General features: G+C 39.3%; 1 protein-coding gene across 3 annotated transcripts in view; it reads left to right on the top strand.

Annotated features, from left to right (window-relative positions):
* The first annotated feature begins 135 nt into the window (after positions 1-135).
* Positions 136-23,938, top strand: part of SLC39A9 (solute carrier family 39 member 9) — a 53,622-nt gene continuing 29,819 nt past the window's right edge. For 2 of the 3 annotated variants that reach the window (XM_036107231.2, XM_036107232.2), the window contains exons 1-2: positions 136-915; positions 18,724-18,832. In XM_036107231.2, the coding sequence (XP_035963124.1) occupies positions 820-915; positions 18,724-18,832 (205 nt within the window). In that variant the 5' untranslated portion in view covers positions 136-819. Of the gene's footprint in view, positions 916-1,952; positions 2,074-18,723; positions 18,833-23,938 lie in introns of all 3 variants that reach the window. The other variant, XM_078053844.1, reaches the window with a different exon arrangement.

Raw genomic sequence — 23,938 nt, forward strand, 5'->3', positions numbered from 1 at the left:
CAAAGATATAGACTCTGACACCAGACATCTTTCATTGGCCCTACTCAAAAATGGCGGTAGCATAAGACTCCCGGGCCATAGGTCGGTTGTAACCCGGAAGTATTCTTCTAAAGGACGGGGCGGTGAAGCAATCCGGAAGTGGATGTAATGAAGAGGTGCCACTTGGCGGCCATGGCAGCTGTAGTATCGGTGGCTCCGGGTCAAGGCCCAGCGGAGTGGAGTAATATGGGCAGCATCGGGTATAGGGCAGGGACAGCTTCGTATCAGCTTCGCTGCTGAACCCCTGAGCCCATCGTTAGAGACCTGCAGGACTCTTTCCCCATTCTAGACTCGGAGGAGAGTTGGCTGGGACTGGTGGGCTGGTCCCAGCCTGGGGGGGACTGCCCCAGGGACATAGGGGCGCCGGGAGAAAGAACAAGTTTGCTTGGGTTTTCCTCCTTTTCCTGCTGCCCCCTGGGACGTTGTCTGTGGAGGGAGTGGGCCCATTGTGCCACCATTCCGACCATTGAAGAAATCGCTCTTTCGCATACCTTTAACTGTTAACCGTAGGGAATCCAGTGACTGGCATCTGAAAACGCAGGGGCCGGGACCTGAGATTGCTGAAAGTTCTGTCTGGTGTTAATATCAGGAAAAAGGGGCTGTTTCCAGGTGCGTTCCAGAGAAGGGTTTCGTGAACACGTCTGCTGGTGGGGAGGACGAAAGAACTGGAAAGTCCACTTGTTCTCTTGGAAACACCACACGCGTTTAAGAACCTAAGGACCCTTTGAAGCCACTGAAAATTTGTAGTCTGCTGGCGGTGGGTAAATAAAGGAGGACAGAATGGATGATTTCATCTCCATTAGTCTGTTGTCTCTGGCTATGTTGGTGGGATGTTACGTGGCTGGAATCGTTCCCTTGGCTGTTAATTTCTCTGAGGTAAGAAATTCTCAATTTTCTGTCAGCTGTCAGGATGGCTGCTAGGAAGTAGTGACAGTTGTAAAGGGAAGCTGCTTCCCCAATTAATCTCAGAGCTAAAGGTCTTACTAAGGAGGGCTATCTTAAAAAGATGTATAGCATTTCATAATAGAAACGAACCTCTTTTTAAGCACTAGAGTCCTCAATTTGGGGTGGGTGGATCCACCGAAGATCCTGGGGTACTCTGAACCTTGTGAAATGGCACACAAAAATTTAGGGCTCTGTGCTTTTTCCTGGAAAGAGACACCATAACATTCTTTTTTTTTTTTTTAATTTTTTAATTGTTATGTTAATCCCTATAACACCATAACATTCTTTTGATTCCCAGAGGTTCCAAGGAATTGAGGTTCCAGATTGCTATCAGGAAACATAAATGGAGAATATTATTTGTCAATATGCATAGAAATCAGGATAACTCCTCTTTTTGAGAAAATGAAGCATAGTTTTTTTGGGGGGAAAGGTAGTTTTTTGGATTAGAATCCAAAAAAGTTTTCTGGTGATTTGAATTTTTTGTATTAGAATGAAGATAAGAAAAAAACTAAATTAAATTGTTCTTAACTCACATTTTCTTTTAAAGAAAGAGGGCATTGGAATGGATATTTGAAGTTGTTTCAAATCTTTGCTTAGAAATGAATTTTTTGTTAATATGTTTTGACATTTGGTTAATTTGTTCATTTGTTATTACTTGAACAAACATTAGTGGAAGAAAGATGAAAGCATTGTTCAGTGAAAATGCAGGTAAGTTCTTCATAAAGAGTTCACAGCATGCACAGTGCTCAAAAGATTTAGGGAGAAAAACTACTACATTTGGAGGGAACAGGATTTCATGAGTATCTTGGGGTTCAGCAGTAAAATAGGCCCAGTTTCACTGCCAGTCCTGAAGTAGCTTCATGAAAGAGCAAACTGGTAGTCATACCAAAACTAGCCCACAGACTTACTTTGTTAGATAGCAGAGTATTTTTATTATTGTTATTGATTTTTGTCTGTATTTTCTCAAGGCAACAGTTGGCTAGAGCTGACTAGCCGTAGATTGTCACAGTCCTCCTTGACTGTGAAGCCTACCTCACTTATTTGGGCCACCTGTCCAGTACTTTGTGAGCCTGCTCCTCCAACTATCTGGTAAATGACCACTTCTTGTTTTTGTTTAATTTCCATTCCATTGCAGACCAATATATTTATAAAAATTAAATACTAAGAAAATGAAATGGAAAAAAAGACATACAAAATATAAGCCCAAATGTAGTGTTATTATATTCAATAGACATACTCCTCTATGTCTGTTACTCCTATAATTGTAATATTCATATTCTATAAAATTTTTTGAAGGCTTTGTCTCATTTTCATACTTTCCTTGTGGCAGACCAGTTTGGATTATAATGCCACATTCTTCATGTGTTAAAATAGTATGGACCCATAGGTATGCAGATGAAAGTAGTGCTGCTCTTACTTCAATAAAGAATTTAAGATATTAGTAATGCACTAATTTCCCAGGAACTATCTGGGACAGGTAGTGTAGTTCAAAATCAGCGTCACTATTTGAGGCAAGCTATTTAACATCAAAATCTCTTCTATTAAATGACCTCATAGGATTGTTGTGAGGATGTAATGAATTAATATGAGCTCAAGACTGTATTCTAGAACATAATAAGAACTTTAGAAAATGTTGAGGATTGTTCTTAATGATTATGAAAACAACTTTAAGGTTTTCATTTTTAGAACTTTGTTCAAAATTATAATTTTTAAGCCTTTATTTGGAACAGACTTCTAATAATGGGTAGACTCCTCCATCTGCCTCTCCAGTTACTGGAAGCTTCTCAGCAATTTGTTTTGGATCTGAAAGGTCTAGTTTGGTGGTTGGCATTCCTATTCACCATGAATGTTCCATTTGGAACAGCCTTCTCTCGTCTCCCTGCCTTGTAGTATTTTTCTTAGTATTTTCTTAGTATTTCTTAGTATTCTTTCTTTTCATTAATTTTCATTTTAAGTCTTGTTTTGTTTTTCATGTGTTAAAAAGTTTTGTGTCTAACTGTAATAACTGACTCATTCAATAATAGATATCTTTGGGGCTTTGAGTTACCAACAAATCAAACATTTGTGTCTGAAGAACAAATTTGTTCAGCCAGTATGCTCTTCTCCTACAATTGGTTCTTTTTGAAATAGATGTGACAAAGTTGCATTTTTCAGGGCTTTTGCGTTGTCTGGTATGTTAACGTTTTATTCTCTTCAGATAATGCAATAGATATTAATGTTATGTCTGTTTGGAATTTCATTTCTAAAATAAAACATTTTACACTTTGCATTCTAATTTACCCGTGTCTGGAAAGCAATCAGTAATTTTGCCTTTCCTCAGATTATTGTCTTATAAGGTTATTGTTTCGTAAGTATTTTTGCTTGATAAAAGTATTTGGATCAAATAAAATCTAGATAAAATCTGATTGAATATTTTCCTGAAAAACTTTCTTTTCCCTAGGATATTCTATGGATAAGTGTTCTTGAAATTTATCTGCTTAATAATATTAATAATAGGTAACTTACTGAGCTCCTTCTGTGTAGTGCCAGGCACTGATGGCACATTGTCTTATTAAATCTTCAGGAGGAGACTGTGAGATAGATACTGTTAAACCTCACTTTCCAGATGTGCATACTCCAGCTCAGAGAGTATGGTAGACACTGGTAGAGATGGGATTTGAAACTAAGTCAGTTTGATTACCAATCCAAAGCACTTGACCATTAGATGGTATTTGTTTTTCTGATGAACACTGTAAAGAAGGAATGAAAATACCATGGATCTAAATTGGCACCTTAGCTCCCCAAATTAGGAATGTCTTAACACCACTAACATTATCTCCGTTAGCTCTCCAAATTAGAAATATCTTTAACATCACTGACGTTCTCCCTTCCACAGTATATCTCCTACCTTGTGTTTTGTCAGTGTAGCAGAATTGAAACTACAGAGGTAAACCATCTTCAAATAGCACTGAAACCTATAAGAAAGAGTGGAATGTCTTAGATGCCCTTTAAATCGACACCTGCCAAGTTAGAATCTGAAGCAATTCCTATTTTGAACTATCCAAAATTAATTTCGTACTTGATGTCTTTTTAGTCAAGACAGTTCTAAATTGTGATATTCAAAAATTCACATCCTTTTTGAGGGAAGAAGACCTGAAATGGATTCTGGAATGCTTCTGTATGTGACAGTCTTTTTTTTTTTTTTTTTTTTTTAAAGAATTTATTTATTTATTTGACAGAGAGAGACACAGCGAGAGAGGGAACACAAGCAGGGGGAATGGGAGAGGGAGAAGCAGGCTTCCCGCGGAGCAGAGAGCCCGATGTGGGGCTCGATCCCAGGACGCTGGGATCATGACCTGAGCAGAAGGCAGACGCTTAACGACTGAGCCACCCAGGCGCCCCTGTATGTGACAGTCTTAACCTTTCCTTTAATTGTAGAAGAAGTGCAACTTTGTTGAATGATAACAAGGTTTAAGATCCTCTATAGCTCAGTTTGGAATTCCAGGTAACAAGTAGTAATGCTAAGTGTAAGTACAGGTATTTCTTAAAACCTATGACAGAATTCTAGAAGTCTCAATCCTCCTCAAATACTAATATTGAATGTCTAATTTTATTGAAATAAAATAGAATAAAATAAAATAGGAATAGGTATCAGTTGCTCTGGAAATTCTTCTGCCCCGTTGTATGGAGTTTTAAGTGATGATGTCTTGGGGTTAACTACTAGATAAGTACATCAGACTATCTATTGCAAGCTCTATATTTCTCTAGGGGTCGGTTTTCTAGTAACCAAAAAATTATACCCTGGCTTCTGCACCTGTATGTTTCCTTCAATAATTTTTCTTGCATTTGACAAAGGCAAATTGGGGAAACAAGACGGGTGCTAAAAGCAAAAAATGAAACAATGAAATGGATTTTGTAGTGAAACAGTTTAGCATTGTGTTTAAGAGTATAGATTCTGGGATGGACCTAGAGGGTATTATGCTAAGAAAAATAAGTCAGTCAGAGAAAGACAAATACCGTATGATTTCACTCATGTGGAATTTGAGAAACAAAACATGAATATAGGGGAAGAGAAGGAAAAATAAGATGAAAATAGGGGGAGGCAAACCGTAAGAGGCACTGAACTCTAGGAAACAAACTGAGAGTTGCTGGAGGGGAGGTAGGTGGGGGAAGGGGTAATTGGGTGATGGGCATTAAGGAGGGCACTTGATGTCATGAGCACTGGGTGTTATATGCAGCTGATGAATCACTAAATTCTATCCCTGAAACTAATAATACACTATGTGTTAACGAAATTGAATTTAAATACAAAGAAAAGAAGAGTATAGATTCTGGAGCTAAATTATGTAGATTCAGATTGTGGCTCTGGCATTTGCCTGCCTGTTGTGAACCTGGACAAATTACTTGAACTTTTGTAAAGTGAAGATAATACAAGTATCTATCTCATAGGATTGTTGTGAGGATTAAATGAATTGATATATGTGAGGTGATATAATAGAACATGCTTGGCACAGTAAGTACTTAATAAATATTAGTTATTATAATAGAGATGAAGGAGAATATTGGTAGCACCTCTTTTGTGTAGAACTTGTCCATCCAGAAACTTCATTAATCTACAGCACCAGAAAAGTCTGTGAGTAGCTAAATAGGTAGCCTAAAGAGCAAGCATTTTACTTGCTCTCTTCTGTTCTTGGCTGTCACTTGGCTTCTGTGTATCTTTTTTTGTAACTCTAGTAGGTTAGTGTGCCAGTTATCAATGTATTGCCTCTCAGCTCCAAATTTACTCTTCATTGACTACTCTGCAGAAATGGATATGGGCCCTTTAAGAATTTTTTCCTTTGCCAGCTGGCCCAGTAGAGGATACTGGCGAGAAAGAGGAAGGGTTTTTCCTTCTTGGTCCGTGCTTGCTTCTAGGCAACTACTCTGGCAGCCATTCTTATGGCACAGGCAGCCAGCCTCCCCGGTGCCCAGCTTCCCCAGTGCAGGCTCCTGCAGCATACACGTTTGGCTTCTCTGGCCTCCAGCTTGGCTTCTCCAGGGCCCAGCTCCGGCACTGCAGGCAGGTTTTCAAGCCGTAGACTCCTGCTGAACACATACTTCTCCAGCACCCAGCAGTCAGTAGTTCTCACTGGCACCACCCTGCCTTGGGTAGTTTTATAGGATAGGAGAGTCTCTCCCATGGCGCGCCTGGGTGGCTCAGTCGGTTAAGCGGCTGCCTTTGGCTCAGGTCATGATCCCAGGGTCCTGGGGTCAAGCCCCGCGTCGGGCTCCCTGCTCAGTGGAGAGTCTGCTTCTCCCTCCCCCTCTGCCTGCCTCTCTGCCTACTTGTGCTCTCTATCTCTCTGTCAAATAAATAAATAAAATCTTAAAAAAAAAAAAGACACTTCTCCATGAACAGCTTTCTCCAACAGCCAAGAGTGCAGATTTCCAGCAAGTTCCACCAGTGTGGTGCCACAGAAACTTCTCTGCCTCTAATATTGTGCTTTATAATCAGTATAGAGTTGGTCTTCCTATTTCTGCCACAGAGGTCCTAAAACCCTTGGAATTTCCAAAGTGATGAGAGCCATAAAGGTGTCTTTTGCCATGTGAATGAGATGATTTTTAGAATGCCCCTAGGTAATCTAAGGTTGGAGGCCGGTTGCCAGGAGAACCAACCATGTGACTGGAAGGTTGGAACCTTCATTCCCAACCTGGAAGGGAGAGGAGCCGGAGGTTAAATCAATTGCCAGTGCCAATCTTGCCTGTGTAATGAAGCCTTCATAAAAACCCAGAAAGACAGGGATCAAAGAGTTTCTAGGTTGATGAACACATGGAGATGCTGGGAGAGTTTTACGCCAGGAGAGGGCTTGGAAGCTCTGTGCCCTTTCCCCATACCTGGCCCTGTGCGTCTCTTCCATCTGGCTGTATCTGAATTATATCTTTTTTATAATAAACCAATTAATCTAATAAGTAAAATGTTTGAGTTCCGTGATCCACTGTAGCAGATTAATCAAACCCGAGGAGAGGAGGTCAGTCAGAAACATAGGTGACAACCTGGACTTGGACTGGTGTTGAATGTAGCTGGGGCGCAGGGGCACGAGAGCACCCGGCTCCAGGGGGTCCCAGACACACCAGGTTTGGCCACTTGCTGCTGACAAAATCCGAAGGCAGAGAGATGAATGATGGTGAAACGAGAAAGGAGTTTATGTTAGTGAGGCCAACACTGGGAAGACAGCGGACTAGCGTCTCAAAGACAGTCTCCAAAGTGCTGCAAATACTTCCAGGTTTATATGAGGAAAATGTGGGGCAAAGGTCGGTGGGTGTGTGCAGGTGGGCAGTAGACAGTCATGGCCTTGGAGTCAGTTATACAGGGTCTTGCTGTCTCAGGGCAGCCCTTATTGTTCGAGGGGGTAGTTTTGGTTTCTGTCAGGGGATGCTTTGCCTGCAGGGTCTTTTGCCACAGTTAAGAGATAAGCTGGAAAGAAGAACTTGATCAGTTAGAAAGGTTGAGGTCAAAATGGAGGCAGTTGATGTTCTCTTTCATGAAGGTGGGGCGCAGTCTTATAGGACTGAACCCTTAACCTGTGGGATCTGATGTCTTCACGCAGATAGTGTTAGAATTAAGTTGGATTGTGGTACACCCAGCTGGTGTCCCAGCATTGCTTGGTGTGGGGACCCCCCCCCAACACACACACATCAGAATTTGTCCCAGAATCTTTTACTGCTCTTCATTGAGCCCCAGCCATGCCCTTTCTAGCAGGGTTTGGATCTCCGCCCACTTGGGACGTCTTCTTTGACCACTCTTACCTCAGTCCTATAGTGGCACTTCTTTCATCTGCTGCTATTCTTATATTCTTTAGAGTTCTGTCCTATTAGTTATTTTCTCATTATTCTGTCCCCTGTTTTAAACTTTCTCTGTTCAAATTATGATTTCTCTTTCTTGATTGGACCCTGACTAATACAACTAGGTAATGGGTCATAAAAGTCAGTAACTGCTAAGGCTGAACAGTGAATCAGGCCTGGAATAAGATAAAACAGTTCAAGTGCCACAATATGTGGTAGCTGACCTTGAGTGTCAGGGCCTGGGAGTCATGAGGGAGTGGTGAGAACTGTGGTCATCTGAATGTGTGTCATTGGACAACCTCAGTCTTGGTGTGGCCAAATCATCCTACTTTTCAGAAGCTGGAAATCAGGGGCGCCTGGGTGGCTCAGTCGTTAAGCGTCTGCCTTCGGCTCAGGTCATGATCCCAGGGTCCTGGGATTGAGCCCCGCATCGGGCTCCCTGCTCAGCGGGGAGTCTGCTTCTCCCTCTCCCACTCCCCCTGCTTGTGTGCTCTCTCTCTCGCTGTATCTCTCTCTGTCAAATAAATAAATAAAATCTTTAAAAAAAAAAGCTGGAAATCAGGGTTTTTACATGACATGTTTTGAATTTTACATTTTGGCTATTAAATCAAGTATTGTTACATCACTCTGTGGGCCAAGCAACCCGTGTTTATGAGTTGTCAGTCTATAACCTCTGGGCTGGACTGATTTCTAAGCTCTTTGAAAACTAGAAACAGCAAACTAGAAGGGGTGGGGGAAGCAAGTAGAGGAAATACATCACAACATGACAAGAGGGGGAGACTGGAAAACATTTCAGATTATTACAGAAGGTCAAAGTGCAGTTGTTTAGAACCACTTAATAAAGGGGAAGACATCTCCAAGTATACATTATTGAGGGTATTGTGCTCTCTGACCACAGTACAATAATTAATAGTAATAATAGCTACAGTGGTAATTTATGTGTCAAGTTCTGTGTTGATTTTAACAGTAACCTTGAGAGGGAAGAATTCTTGTCCTGTTTATAGATGAGGAAACTAAGCTCAAACTGAGTTTACTAAGTTCAAAGCCGTTATTTATATAGCCTCTAAATAAATGAACAAATTTTTTTTTTTTTTTTAAAGCTTGGCTGTGGGGCGCTTGGGTGGCTCAGTCGTTGGGCGCCTGCCTTCGGCTCGGGTCATGATCCCAGGGTCCTGGGATCGAGCCCTGCATGGGGCTCCCTGCTCCGCGGGAGGCCTGCTTCTCCCCCTCCCACTCTCCCTGCTTGTGTTCCCTCTCTCGCTGTGTCTCTCTGTGTCAAATAAATAAAATCTTTAAAAAAAAAAAAAAAAAGCTTGGCTGTATAATAGAGGCTCTTTGTGAAAATTTAGAAAATATGATAATTTGTAAAAGGAAAATAATATCATCTATTATCCCACTGTCCAGTGACAATTGCTAGTAACATTTTTTATTTCTTTCCATTCTTTTTTTTCTATTTGTCTTCATTTTTAACGTGGTTAATTATGTGGTTTATATATAATTTTACATTCTCCCTTCTTTTACCTGGTAGTATAACATAAGCATTTTATTTTATTGCTAAAAATGTGTTCTAGGCATTTTTTAATGTTTTCATTACCCTTAGTTGTTTTATGCATAGAAATTCTTATTATGTATTTAAATTTGTTCTCACATTTTTGCCATGATAATAGTGTTGAATGAATATTCTTGTGTCTAATGCTATGAACATATTTCAGATTATTTCCTTAGGAGTAGAATGACAAGATTAAAGGGCATAAATGTTCTTCAGAAGGTTCTCAATCTGTATTACGAAGGTTTTTTTTAAAGATTTTTTTAATTTATTTTTTGACAGAGACACAGCGAGAGAGGGAACACAAGCAGAAGGAGTGGGAGAGGGAGAAGCAGGCTTCCTGCAGAGCAGGAAGCCTGATATGGGGCTCTATCCAGGACCCTGGGATCATGACCTGAGCTGAAGGCAGACGCTTAACAACTGAGCCACCCAGGCGCCCCGAGGGTTTTTTTTAATGCATTTTTTCCAACAAATGCACATGACACTGTATTCTCACAAAGATTGAATACTATTATTGTTAAGTTTTTAAACTTTGCTAATTTGATAAAGGAAAAATTTTTGGGGGGAGGAGCAGAGGGAGAGAGAATTTTTTTTTTTTTTTTTGAGGATTTTATTTATTCATTTGAGAGAGAGCACAAAGCAGGGGGAGGCAGAAGCAGACTCCTCGCTGAGCTGGGAGCCTGACATGGGGCTTGATTCCAGGACCTGGAGATCATGACCTGAGCTGAAGGCAGACGCCTAACCATCTGAGCCACCCAGGCGCCCCGGGAGAGAAAGAGAATCTTAGGCAGGCTCCATGCGCTGCATGAGTCCCACGTGGGTCTTGATCTCACGACCCCTGAGATCACGACTTGAGCCAGAATCAAAAGTTGGACGCTTAACTGAGTGAGCCACCCAGGAGCCTCGAGGAAAATGTATTTTTATTATTTTAATTTTCTCAGGTCAATTAAACTTCTTACATATTAATAATATAATATGTGTTGCCAGTGTTCTTCCAGGTTCTCTCCCAGTGGGTTTTTGTTTGTGTTTGTTTTTGTAGTCACACTGAACAGTCCTATGGGATTTCCATTATGCTTAGTTCTTTTATGTTTGAAAAAACTCTTACTCAAAAAAAAAAAAAAAAATTAGTCTTGTTTATCCAAAATTGGAGGAAGTGGAATTAATAAAGTATTGCTTGTTATTACCTCTAAGTCAAATGAATTAGGAAAGGGGAAGCCTATATGCCACTGGAAAAATGGCAAATTATTGGAGATTGTTTGCTGAATTTTTATCCAAGTATCTGGGGTTTCATTTGTTATTCTTGCGAAGGGGGGGCTTAGAAGCCCCTTCTGCGTGCTGCTAATGATGTTAGAGAGTAATGATGACTTGCCCTGTGCTAAGTGTGCTGATGTTCTGCTCCTGCATGATAATCGTAGCGTCTGCCGTATGCCCTTCTTACAGAGGAGGACACTGAACTTACTCACGGTCACTGCTGCAACTTAGAGGCAGGAAACTTCTGGGCAGCTTGTCGCAGTTGTCAGGACTTGAAGAACAAAGTTCACATTTGAGTTTTCTTTATTACCTGTTCCTGACAATTAACAGCAGGTAATACAGCAGTTAAATTTGCAGTAGGAAGTATTTCCTTGAAGTACGTTTGTTTGTAAGAAGATGGAGATGACCACTGTTGCTTGAACAGGAGTTACTCTGTACCCTAGGATATTTCATCTCTTTAATGCCTAGAGCTTTGAAGGGAGCAGTCTTATAATAAAAGAGCCATCTTTAATTTTTTAGAAAACTGTAGTTGATGCTTTCAGTACCAAAATGAACATGGTACAAGGGGGATTGAAATAAACTGTTTTAAATATTATAAGCTTTTAAATTATTGGCTTATATTTCATCAAACGAAATAGTTTATTGATTATTTCTGTGAGTAAGGAAAGAAAAACTATTTAACTATGTTGGTGTCTGCCAAGAAAATTAAACTGGTTTCAAAGCTTTACACTGATAGTGAATGGCATTGAATACAAGCTGTTTTAATTAATACATCTGGTCAATCCTTTGGCTCAGTCAGGTTGCAGCTGTGAGACCATAGAATGAACGTAAAACCAGTGGCATTGCATAGTTCATGCCTCTCTTGAGCAAATAATGTCATTTCTCTAACAGAAACTATTGCTCTGGGTACTCCATTTTCATCTTGAACCACACTTGGAATTTGTAGTTCTTCATTCAAATACATCCTTATAGTGACTTACCATAAGCAAAGGAGAGAACCTGTCAGCATTTTAACTTTGACATATACACAGTTTTGAGATTGAATACCAAGTTGTGAAACTGTGAAAAAATATAGCTATGCAAATAACATGGAGCCACATCTCTAGTGCTTGAAATAAATCAGATTGCATCTAAAATAATTTAGGTAATTAAGAAATTTTTAGAAAATAAAAATGGAAACCACAAGCTGTGACAGTGCTGCTTATCTTTTTGACAACTGATTCTTTTTGTCATTACAAGTGTTACCTCTGTAGTATTAGTCATCCTGAGAAGGTTAGTAGACATTTACCTAGCTCATAAAAGTTATGGAGGATGAACAATCTTTGTATTGCTTTGTTGAAGATTGAAGTAGTGACTGAACAAGATTCTGAGCTCCTTGGGAAAAAAAAAAATAGATGTCATTTAAGATATTTGCATTAATGAGACAAATGACAGCATTGCTTCACATTTACTATAATGGAATCCCATTATGGTTCTTTATTATATGTACTTGAATACCCCTTGAGCTAAAGCATAAATTTCAAAGCATCTAACCACTGAAAATTCTTGATATGGTTACACTTGTAAGGAATATGTTAGGCCTATTTCCCAGGCCTAAAGAGGTTCCACTGCATTTGTGTATCTGTTGATATTAGAGCCAGTGAAATGGGCGGGGGTACCAAGTCCCTAGTCCCTTGCATGGTACTAGGCATTTAATTCATTCTTTCAATAAATATTTAGGGAGAATTTGTTATATGCCAGTTTCTGTCCTATAAACCGCTGAGCGTTGAGCAGTAAATTAAAAACGAAAACTCATTCCCTCACAGAACAGAATTTTGGGGTAAGGACAAACATAGTGTTCAGTGGATGTTTAACCTCATTTGGTAAATAAATGTGCTTTACTTAATTTCAAAAGGAACTAGAACATAATGCAGTAATTTTAGCTCTCATTGTCTTTCCTCCAAGGAGGTTTTATAAAACCAGATGATTTACTCACGTTTACCTTGATCTTTTCTTATATTTTCTCAAATTCTTTGTTTCAAAATTTGTTTATGGTAGTATAATACAGATCTCATGTTTACACTGAAGGTCAGGGTTTTCCAGGCTTTTGCGTTTCACAGATCAGTAATATTTTTGAAATTAGGGAAAATTGACACAAGATTGCTTTTAATTTTGCCAAGTAAGGAAACTAAAAATGAAAACTATTGTCACCATCATTTTTTAAAAGAAAGAACATTTTAAGATGAAAAAACAGGGGCGCCTGGGTGGCTCAGTCGTTAAGCGTCTGCCTTCGGCTCAGGTCATGATCCCAGGGTCCTGGGATCGAGCCCCGCATCGGGCTCCCTGCTCAGCGGGAAGCCTGCTTCTCCCTCTCCCACTCCCTCTGCTTGTGTTCCCTCTCTCGCTGTGTCTCTCTGTCAAATAAATAAAATCTTTAAAAAAAAAAAAAAAAAAAAGATGAAAAAACAGGTAGGACATAATCTCAGAATGAAGAATAGCCTTCTACATTGAAGAAATAAAACCGTAGGAAAAGCTTGGTACATTGTCCTTCTCCTACTTTGCCATGGAGCTTTAGAAACTGTCAATAGAGAACAATTATAACTAATTATAATTTTGGTTTTTCTTTTGATGTTGTTTAGGGATTCTGCTGGCTCACACTGTTTAAAGAGGCAGTGTGATTGAATGTTACCTTTCTTCAGAGGTAAATTTTGTATAAGGAATTGTATATATTGTGCCATGTGGTGAACATTGTCTTGGAATGTACGGGGCAACAGAGTACATTGTCAAATCTAATCATGTCCCTCCCACTAACCAGCCTACCCATGGGATCTTGAGCAAATTATTTCTCACCTTTGGCCTTTGATTCTTCATCTGTATATTGAAAGAAGATCATTTTTTACATTTTCTTCCAGTTCTTAAACTTGGATTCTGTGTTGATAACTTTGGTAGCTAGTATCCCTCTTATTAATCTGAAGATTAGTAAAACAAAAGAAAATATAAATAATTTTTACTGTGTCTTTCTAGAAATTTGGATCAGGCAGCATTTTAGGAGAATTATTTTTTTACTTCATGGATTTGAAAGTTTTTTTCTTAATGCCCATAGATGTCTAAGTTATTCTGGATGGCATGTATCCCTCAGTTATTTTGCATGGTACTACTTCACCTGCAACTTAATTTTGCAGAATGAAAGCCTCAAGAACTCACCTCTGCTCCTGGTTTTTAAATCTTGTCTCTATAGTACTTCACGTGACACCAATGTAGAATATTCTAAAGCACTTGGTCAGTGCCTAGTGAATTTGTGGATTGGTCCAGAATTGTGAATACTACTGGTTTTTCCATGCAGTCATTGACACAAAATTGTGAGGAATGATTTTAAAGGAATGTCTGAATGACAGATGAATTGTTTAAGAAAGAATTTTGGAAGTGCCTTTTAGTATTATACATAGACTCTGAGCTTGGTTTCAAAGAGCTGCCATGAAGAAGCTTTGTTACAATTGAATAGTTCTAAAATGAATTCTTTCAGGGCTCCTGGCAGAGTAAATTAGTACCCAGGCAATTTTTTATAGATATGTAATTTTGTAGAGTAAAAGGCACCTATCTTAATGCAGTTTGATGAACTTTGACAGATGTATACAAATGTCCGTCATGTCCCAGTCAAGATTTAGAACATTCCAATCATCCTAACAAAAATAACCTGGTGCCATTTTCTAGTTAATGTTAATCTCTCCTGCCACTATGTTCTCACACTAACCCCTTCTGCTGGAGGCAGCCACTGTTCTGATTTCTTTTGCCAAGGGTTAGTTTGGACTGCTTTTAAACTTCATATAAATGGACTCGGACAGTAAGTAACTCTTTTGTGTAAGGCTTCTTTCATTTAAACATCAGAATAATGTTTTTGAACTTCATCAGGTTGCTGTCTGTAGCAGTAGTTTATTCCTTTTTGTTACTGAGTAGTATTCCATTGTATGAGTATACCAGTTTGTTTATACATTCTCCTCTTGATGGACATCTGATCAAATTGTGCCTCTTATTGATAAAGCTCCTATGAACATTCTTGTACAAGTGTTTTTGTGAACATACATTTTTATTTCTCTTGGAAAGTACCAAAAGTGGAATTGCTGATAAGAGAATAACTTATCAGGTTATTCTTGATAGCAGAATAACTTGATAAGAGACTAATAGTTTTCCAAAGTGGTTGTACCATTTTATGGTCCCAGCAGCAGTGCATGAGAGCTCCACTTGCTCTGTATCTTTGCCATCATTTAGTGTCGTCAGTCTTTAATCTGAGCCATTCTAGTGGGTGTAAGGAAGTATCTTGTAGTTTAGATTTGCGTTTTCCTGGTGAGTAAAGATGCTGAGCATCTTTTCATGTATTGGACATTCATGTATCTTTGGTGAAGTACCTATTCAATATTTTACCCATTTTTTGTTGTGTGGGTTTTTTGTTTGTTTTTGCCTCTTACTGAGTTGTGAAAGTTGTGGAAGTTCTTTATATTTCACAAGCCCTTTATCAGTATCTTAGGTTGGGTTCCCCAGAAAACAGACTCTGAGAAGGAGATTTGCATGCAGGAAGTTTATTGGGGAGTGCTCTTGGGAATAACACGTGGGAAAGAATGAGTAGAATTAAGCAGATGGAGAAGTTGAATTGTAATTCGTACAGTAGAGGCCTCAGCTCACCTGGCTCGGAAGCTGGATGGCTCTTCAGAGATATCCGGAATTGAGGCAAGAGGACCTGGCTTTGTACCTCCTTCCAGACAACCCAGGGGACTAGTCATGGGATGTGAACTGCCCTGCGAGAGGAAATACAGCCTTAGGTTAGTCAGTATCCTTTGGCCCCAAGTCAGGTCCTCAGAGAGACTCAGCTGTGAGCCATCAGTAGGCAACACTCCCAGCAGCTAGGGGAACAGGTGTCCCCAACCTGGAGGAGATGGACGTGGGCAGTGTTACCAGCATCCACTACAGATATATGTGTTGTGGATATTTTCTTCCAGTATGTAGCTTGTCCATTTTCTTAGTGGATCAGCAAATGTTTTAAATTCTTTTTTTTTTTCCCGAAGATTCCATTTATTTATTTGCCAGAGAGAGAGGGAGAGTACAAGCAGGGGGAGTGGCAGGCAGAGGGAGAAGCAGGCTCCCCGCTAAGCAAGGAGCCCGATGCGGGACTCGATCCCAGGACCCTGAGATCATGACCCGAGCCGAAGGCAGACGCCCAACCATCTGAGCCACCCAGGCGCCCCTGTTTTACAGTCAGTTTTTTTTTATTATGTTAATCACCATACATTACATCATTAATTTTTGATGTAGTGTTCCATGATTCATTGTTTGCGTATAACACCCAGTGCTCCAAGAATGTGCACTCTTTAATACCCATCACCAGGCTAACCCATCCTCCCACTCCCCTCCCCTCTAGAATCTTCAGTTTGTTTTTCTGAGTCCATCGTCTCTTATGGTTCATCTCAGGCGCCCCTGTTTTAAATTCTTTTTGTGTGCGTGTCCTTGCTAAGAAATTTTGCCAACATCAAGATTGCAAAAATATTCTTCCTTCTAGAAGTTTTTGTGTTCTAGATTTTATATTGAAGTATAATCCATCAAGAATTAATTTATGTGTATGATGTGAGCTGCCACCCCAGTAATTCTTGAGGGTGCTCAGCTCTTTTCTCTTTTAAGTACACCCCTTTCATCACTTCTCATCTTCCCTTAATTTGCAATGCAGGGGCATCTTTCATTTCCATTTCCCAGAGTAGAGCATAGTCATAGTCAAAATGCTGATAGGACAATTTTCTTCCCTAGCAATTTATTCATTAGTTTGAATTGTGGAGTTCTGAAACCAAGTCCCTACAATGAAATGGTATGCTCAGTCCAGTTCAGTTTACCATTATTTTTGTCCTTCCTCGGGAGTAAAACTTTACATTCATGAATTTTTTTAAAGCAAAGGTGACTTTTATGAATTCATTAGAGAAAATGAGGAGAAGACTAAGTCATATACCATGTCCCCTTCTACACAGAATAGAGCTGTTTTTCCATCTCGTGTTCTCCATGCTCTGACAGTTCATCTCAAATGAATGCCGTGATTAACAGTGCTTTGATGAGTTTGGTAACTTGTAAACGACAAAAGCTCTTAGAATAGCTCAGGATTAAATATTAAAATAGTAACACCAAAAAAATAAAATAAAATAGTAACACCAGTTGTTTGTTGTAATTTTTCCAAAATGCTTCTATCACTTTCTCGTTGCCTCCTATATAAGACATGTAGAAGTATTTATTTTACAGAAGAAAAGCTAAAGTACTGAATTATTAACCAGTTTGGACATGGAGCCAGTTCTACCTCCCAAGCCAGTGCCCCCAACTGCTGGATGCATTCAGAATGCTCTATTTATAAGTAGCTAATAATGGCCATCCTGAATGTATGAAGGCCCGACCTGGCCTGTGTGCGAGGGAGTGGGGGCTTCTCCTCTTGCTATATGGCAAGTATTAGTTGGTGCTGACTTTGCAACTGTAGTTTCTCCATTTTCACTAGAGACACGATGAGATACAGATTCCTTTCTTCCTCCCAAACGAGGGGGTGGTAATGCTTCAACCAGCCTGTCAGCTAAGAACCCATTTTCCTATAGAGACAGTGTATATGTATGTATGTATGTGTATATTATATATTTATTCCCCTAGCCTCAGAGTCACAAGTGCAGTAGTATGTCAGAGATAATACAGCCATTGTTATTTTTGCTGACCTCATAAAGGAAACTAAAACAGAAAAGTGAAGTACATGACACTCCATTAATTAGTGAAACTTTTTCTTAAGTAATATACATAATTTCCTCCTTTTAGTTTTTAAGGTCATTTTTCATACTGCTAAGACTCCAGGAAGCCGTATAGGGTACACCACTGCCTCAAAAAATTTTGAAATGGGGGTGCCTGGGTGGCTCAATCATTAAACATCTGCCTTCGGCTCAGGTCATGATCCCAGGGTCTTGGGATCAAGCCCCACATCGGGCTCCCTACTCAGCGGGAAGCCTGCTTCTCCCTCTCCCACTCCCCCTGCTTGTGTTCCCACTCTCACTGTGTCTCTCTCTGTCAAATAAATAAATAAAATCTTAAAAAAAAAAAAAGAAATTTTGAAATGTAATCTTTTATATCTTGTATGTCAGGAGGCAGTCTCTCAAAGAAATTTGGGTAGTAAGAAAAAAATTGAGATTAGGTTGGATTAAAACCGTAGATCATTTAGGGCATAGATTGTGATGATGGTTTCACAGATATATGTTTATCTCCATACACGTCAAGTTGTATACATTAAACATCTACAGTTTTTGGTATTTCAGTCATACCTCAGTAAAGCAGTTTTTAAAGACATCCATAGAACATTTTAGTACTGAATTAATTAAGCACATTTTTTTATTGTATGAGTAATACATGTTCATTGTAGCTCAGTTACAAATATGTTTTTATAAGTTGTATATTACATATTATGTTTATATATTATAAAGTCAAAAATTTGTTAATGTTTGATTTACACTTGTTCTACTTATGTGTATACTTTTTATTACAAATATGAGATTTGTAATAAAATTATCAGTGCATATGGTTTGCCACCAGCTTTTTCCTCATAGCAGTGCATCATGACTTTCTGTATCCATGAATAGACCTGAATCATATAATGGCGGGGTGTTGTACTGTGATGAAGTATTATGGTTTACTCAATCAAACTCCTTGTTTGAACATTTAGGATATTTTCAGGTTTGCACTCTTAGTGCGGTGATCATCTTTGCATAGTTCTTTCTTAGGATGAATTTCTAGAAGTGAAATTGCTGGATCAAAGAATTCACATTTTTGAGGCTTCAAATTGAAATCACCAAATAGCGGTCCAGATAGGTTGTAGCAATTTACATTTCTCCCAGCATCGGACAAGTGTGCTCTTTTCTCCCATCATGGATAATAGACAAGTTTTCCCACATCATTGCCAATCTAGCAAATTTGTAAGTGGCATCTCCCTGTTTTTTTTTTTAATTGGCATTAATTCTTCATGAAGCTGACCCTGTTTCATGTTCATTGGCTATTGTAGATTTTGGTCTCACAAATGAGCAGCTCATGGTCTTGATTACAGATACTTCAGAAACTTTTTCTCATTCAGTCATCAATCTTTTCATCAGTTTCTTGTGTTTCCTTTCCAGGAGCGGCTAAAGCTGGTGACTGTTTTGGGTGCTGGCCTTCTCTGTGGAACTGCACTGGCGGTCATCGTGCCCGAAGGAGTACACGCACTTTATGAAGATATTCTTGAGGGTGAGAAAGAAGAGGGTCTGCTTTGAGATATGTTGTTGACATAGAGGGTTGAAAGGAGAAGCCTAGTGGGTTTTTTTCCTGAACATACTTCATATTTGCCATGGAATTCTACCCTGGGAAGAGTTCTTAAAACATATCTTCTGACATCTTTGACATTGAACACATCCTTAGCAGTTTGTGAATTGAATCCCCAATTCATGAATACCACTTAAGATTTATTTGCAGTAATGCATGAATTCCAGTCTAAGTATGACAGTCCTTTTTTAAAGCCCACTTAAAAACTTCCCAAATTCTACATGATAGTAATTGTATTTTTAGTGTTCTTTAATTGAAAAAATAAACAGATTATACACATTTGGATTCAAGGAGTCTTTACAGTAAACTTGTAGGTATTTGGTGGGGATCTCTGCAGTAAAGGAGAGCCAAAAAAGTGAAAGAAGTCTTTCCTGACCCTAAGAACAATGAGCAGAGAACGAAGAGTATAGGTATGTGAGAGTAAATACTGGGCAGGCGGCTTGGGTCACTCACCTGCTAGACAGTTTGGTCCTCACACCTGGAAACATACTTGATTTGGATTTGTGACTCAGCAAAATCAGATTACTGCTTGTCACGCAACTTCAGACACCTGTGAAGGGGGCGCCTGGGTGGCTCAGTTGGTTAAGCGACTGCCTCCGGCTCAGGTCATGATCCTGGAGTCCCGGGATCGAATCCCACATCGGGCTCCCTGCTCAGCAGGGAGTCTGCTTCTCCCTCTGACCCTCCCCCCTCTCATGCTCTCTCTATCTCATTCTCTCTCTCAAATAAATAAATAAAATCTTTTAAAAAAAAAAAGACACCTGTGAAGGATCGAAATCACAACTATTACGTTGTTGAGTGGAATCTTCAAGTGCCAGTACTCAACTGGACTTTAAGAGTAGTATAGAAAGGTAGGCACTTTCCAAATTTCATACTAGATACAATATAATAAGCAGCTTTTCAGATCTCAGTCAAGGAAAAAAGCTGTGTCCTTTATCCAGAGTGATGATGCTCTCCTCCCTGGGGTGTCAGTATAGGCATAATGAATGTTGTCAATATAGGCATAATGAATGGTGTTGGGTAGGCAAAGAGTGGCGGCAGAAGTTATATATGAGGATTGTGGGGGTCTTATTGCAAAATAGGAGAGAGGATGAAGACTGGTCAAATTTAGGGGGGAGATAATAAATCAGGAGTCCAGAGCAGTGGTTTCTGCTCTTTTTGATCACACATCCTATTGGGGGGGAAAAATAAGTATGCACTATTGCACTGATTTACTGTATGCATTATAAAACACAAACCTAAAATAGAAAATTTTGAAGTATGAGGTTTAAAGTAAATTTGTATAGAAGACCAATACAGTTGACCTTTGAACAACACAGGTTTGAACTATGTGGGTCCACTTAATATGTGGCTTTTTTTTTTGATACAGTACTATAAATGTGTTTCCTCTTCCTTAATCTTTTCTCTGGCTTACTTTATTGTAAGAATATAGTATGTAATATGTAGAACATACAAAATATGCGTTAAAAGACTATGTTATCAGTAAGGCATCTGGTCAACGGTAGGCTATTAATAGTTAAGTTTTTGAGGAGTCACAAGCTATATGCGGGTTTTCAACTGCGCAAGGGGTCAGCACCCTAACCCCCCATGTTTTTCAAGCATCACCTGTATTTTCTTTCGTATCCCAGTGGATCATCTTGAATTTTTCTGATGTGTGATTATTTCAGTGCAGAGATCACTATTCTGGTATACTAGAAAACTTTCAGATCATGACCAAATAGACAATTAAAAATTTTTTTCCTTGACCTTGTAGCTAAGAAAGAATTATGAGTAGCAGCTGTTTTCCTTAAAAAGTTCCTTTTTTAGGGGTGCAGTTTAAAAGTTTTCTGGTCCCTAACCTAGACTACAAAATCAGAATCTCGAGAGAAGGGACCTGGGAATATCTATTTTTAACAGGTTTTCATCTGATTCTTACTAGAAAAGTTTGGGAAACACTTGGGTAAAGGAAAAAAAAAGTTTTTCAGGTATATTTTTTGGGTTTTTTTAAATAGCAGTTTTATTAAGATATAATTGACATAACAGATTTCAGGTATAGTTTTAAGCTTAAATTTAGCTATCATGTTGTCGGGTTGCATTCCTTTATTTTCAGTGTTCTTGATTTGGGGCCCAAAATAATTTTGTGGATTCATTTGAAAGCAGATACAATGTGCTTTTTAAACCTGCTTTTCTAAAAAGTAAGCATTCTAGTCTCTTTAGCCTTTCATCATGGATTAGTCTCCAGCCCTAAACCGTCATTTCAATTAAGAAAGGTATTTTCATTTATATATTTTACATTCACTCTTCTTAGTGTACACGTCCTTGAGTTTTGACAGATGCATAGTCATGTTATCACCAGTGTAATCAAAATACAGAACAGTGCCATCACCCAAAAACCATTCCCTCATGCTGCCCTTCTGTAATCATACCCTTCCTCCACCCCCAACCTCTGGCAACCATAGATCTCTTCCCTCTCCCTATAGTTTTGCCTTTTCAGAACGTCATATAAATGAAATTGTGCAGCCTTTTGGTCTGGCTTCTTTTGCTTAGCCTCATGCATTTGAGAGCCATCATGTTGTGCTGTATATCTCTCGCTGGTCTGTTGTGCCTTTTTATTTCTGAGTAGTGTTCCATTGTTTGGATGAACCGTAGTTTGTTTTTTCCTTCACCTTTTCCTTTCCTTTTTCTTTCCTTCCTTTAAAGACATATTGGTTTTTGGGGCGCCTGGGTGGCTCAGTCGTTAAGTGTCTTCCTTCGGCTCGGGTCATGATCCCAGGATCTTGGGATCAAGCCCCGCATCGGGCTCCCTGCTCCGCGGGAAGCCTGCTTCTCCCTCTTCCACTCCCCCTGCTTGTGTTCCCTCTCTCGCTGTGTCTCTGTCAAATAAAAAATAAAAATAAAAAAAAAGACATTGGTTTTTTTCAGTTTGGGTGGAAATATGAATAAAGTCACTATAAACATTTGTATACAGGTTTTTGTGTGAACATGAGTTTTTATTTTTCTTGTGTAATTACTTATAAGTAGAATGGTTGGATCATATGGTAAGTGTATGTTTAACTTAAGAAATTACCAAACTCTTTTTCTAAGTAGCTGTACCATTTTGCATTCCCAGCAATAATGGATGAGAGTTCAATTGCTTCCCTTTCTTGTCAGCACTTGATGCTATTTATTTTGTTTTTTTTTTTTTTAATTTATTTGACAGAGAGAGACACAGGGAGAGAGGGAACACAAGTAGGGGGAGTGGGAGAGGGAGAAGCAGGCTTCCCGCGGAGCAGGGAGCCCGATGCGGGGCTCGATCCCAAGATCCTGGGATCATGACCTGAGCTGAAGGCAGACACTTAACGACTGAGCCACCCAGGTGCCCCTTGTTTGGTTTTTTTATTTTTAGCCATTCTAATAGGTAGGTAATGCTATCCCAGTGTGGTTTTAATTTGCAATTCCCTAATGGTTAATGATGTTAAACATCTTTTCATATGCTTGTTTGCCATTATTATGTGTTCTTTGATGATTCAAATTTTCGCCTATTTTTTGAGTTTTCTTATTATTGAGTTTTGAGGGTTCTTTACATGTTCTGGACACAAGTTATTATTTTTTTGCTTTTTGTTTTTAAGTAAGCTCTAGGCCCAACATGGGGCTTGAACTCATGACCCCAGCATCAAGGGTTGCATGCTGTACCAACTGAGCCAGACAGGGGCCCCCTGGATACAAGTCTTTTTTTTTTTTTTAAGATTATTTATTTGAGACAGAGAGACAGAGAGAGTGAGCATGAGCAGGGGGAGGGGCAGAGGGAGAGGGAGGGAGATAGAGACTCCTGAAGCAGACTCCCCAATGAGCGTGGAGCCTGACATGGGGCTCAATCCCAGGACCCTGAGATCATGACCTGAGCTGAAATCAGGAGTCAGCCACTTATCTGACTGAGCCACTCCGGCCACCCCTGGATACAAGTCTTATCAGATAGGTGATCTACAAATATTTTCTCCTAGTCTTTGGCTTATCTTTTCAGTCTCTTAACAGTATCATTGACAGAGTAGTTTTTAATTTTGATAAAGTCCAATTTATCAATTCTTTCTTTCATGAATTGTGCTTTGGGGTCATACCTAAAATCCCTTTGCTGAACCCAAGTTCACAAATGTTTTCTCGTTTGTTTTCCTCTAGAAGTTTTGTAATTTTAGGTTTTACACTTAGTATGTGTTAACTCAACAAAATTGAGTTAATTTTGTATCTGATGTAAGGTTCATTTTTTTGGGATATGGATGGATGTCCAATAGTTCTAACACCCTTTGTTGAAAAGATTAATTACCTTTGCACCTTTGTCAAAAATCAATTGACCACATTTGTGTTGGTCTATTTCTAGACTCTCTATTCTGTTCAGTTGATCTACATGTCTGTCCTTTGCCAATACAACCTTGTCTTTTTGTTTTTTCTTTTTAAGATTTTATTTATTTATTGGAGAGAGTTGAGTGAGTGAGAGCACGAGCTCGGGGAGGAGCAGAGGGAGAAGGAGAAGCAGACTCCCCACTGAGCAGGGATCCTGACGAAGGGCTCAATCCCAGGGCTCCGGGATCATGACCTGAACTGAAGGCAGACGCTTAACTGACTAAGCCATCCAGGCGCCCCCAGTACAACCTTGTCTTGATGACTGTAGTTTTATAACAAATCTTGACATCAGATGGTGAAGTCCTTCTAACTTCATTTTTGTTTTTCAAAATTATTTTGGTTAAACTAGTTCCTTTGCCTTTCTATAAAAACTTTAGAATCAGCTTGTCAATGTCTACACAAAAAATCATGCTGAGACTCTGATTGAGTTGAATCTATAGATTAATTTGGGGAGAATTGACATCTTGAAAATACTGTATTTTCCAATCCATGAATATAATATATTTCCATTTTTTTAGGTCTTTGATTTCTTTTATCAGTGGTGTAGTTTTAAAATTTTTTTGATTTTAATTTTTATTTCTTTTTAAGTAACTTCCATGCCCAACAATGGGGCTCAAACTCACAGCTCCAAGATCAAGAGTCCTATGCTCCACTGACTGAGCCAGCTAGGCACCCCCA

The sequence above is a fragment of the Halichoerus grypus genome, chromosome 8 (genome assembly GCF_964656455.1).
Source record: "Halichoerus grypus chromosome 8, mHalGry1.hap1.1, whole genome shotgun sequence".
Taxonomy (NCBI): Eukaryota; Metazoa; Chordata; class Mammalia; order Carnivora; family Phocidae; genus Halichoerus; species Halichoerus grypus.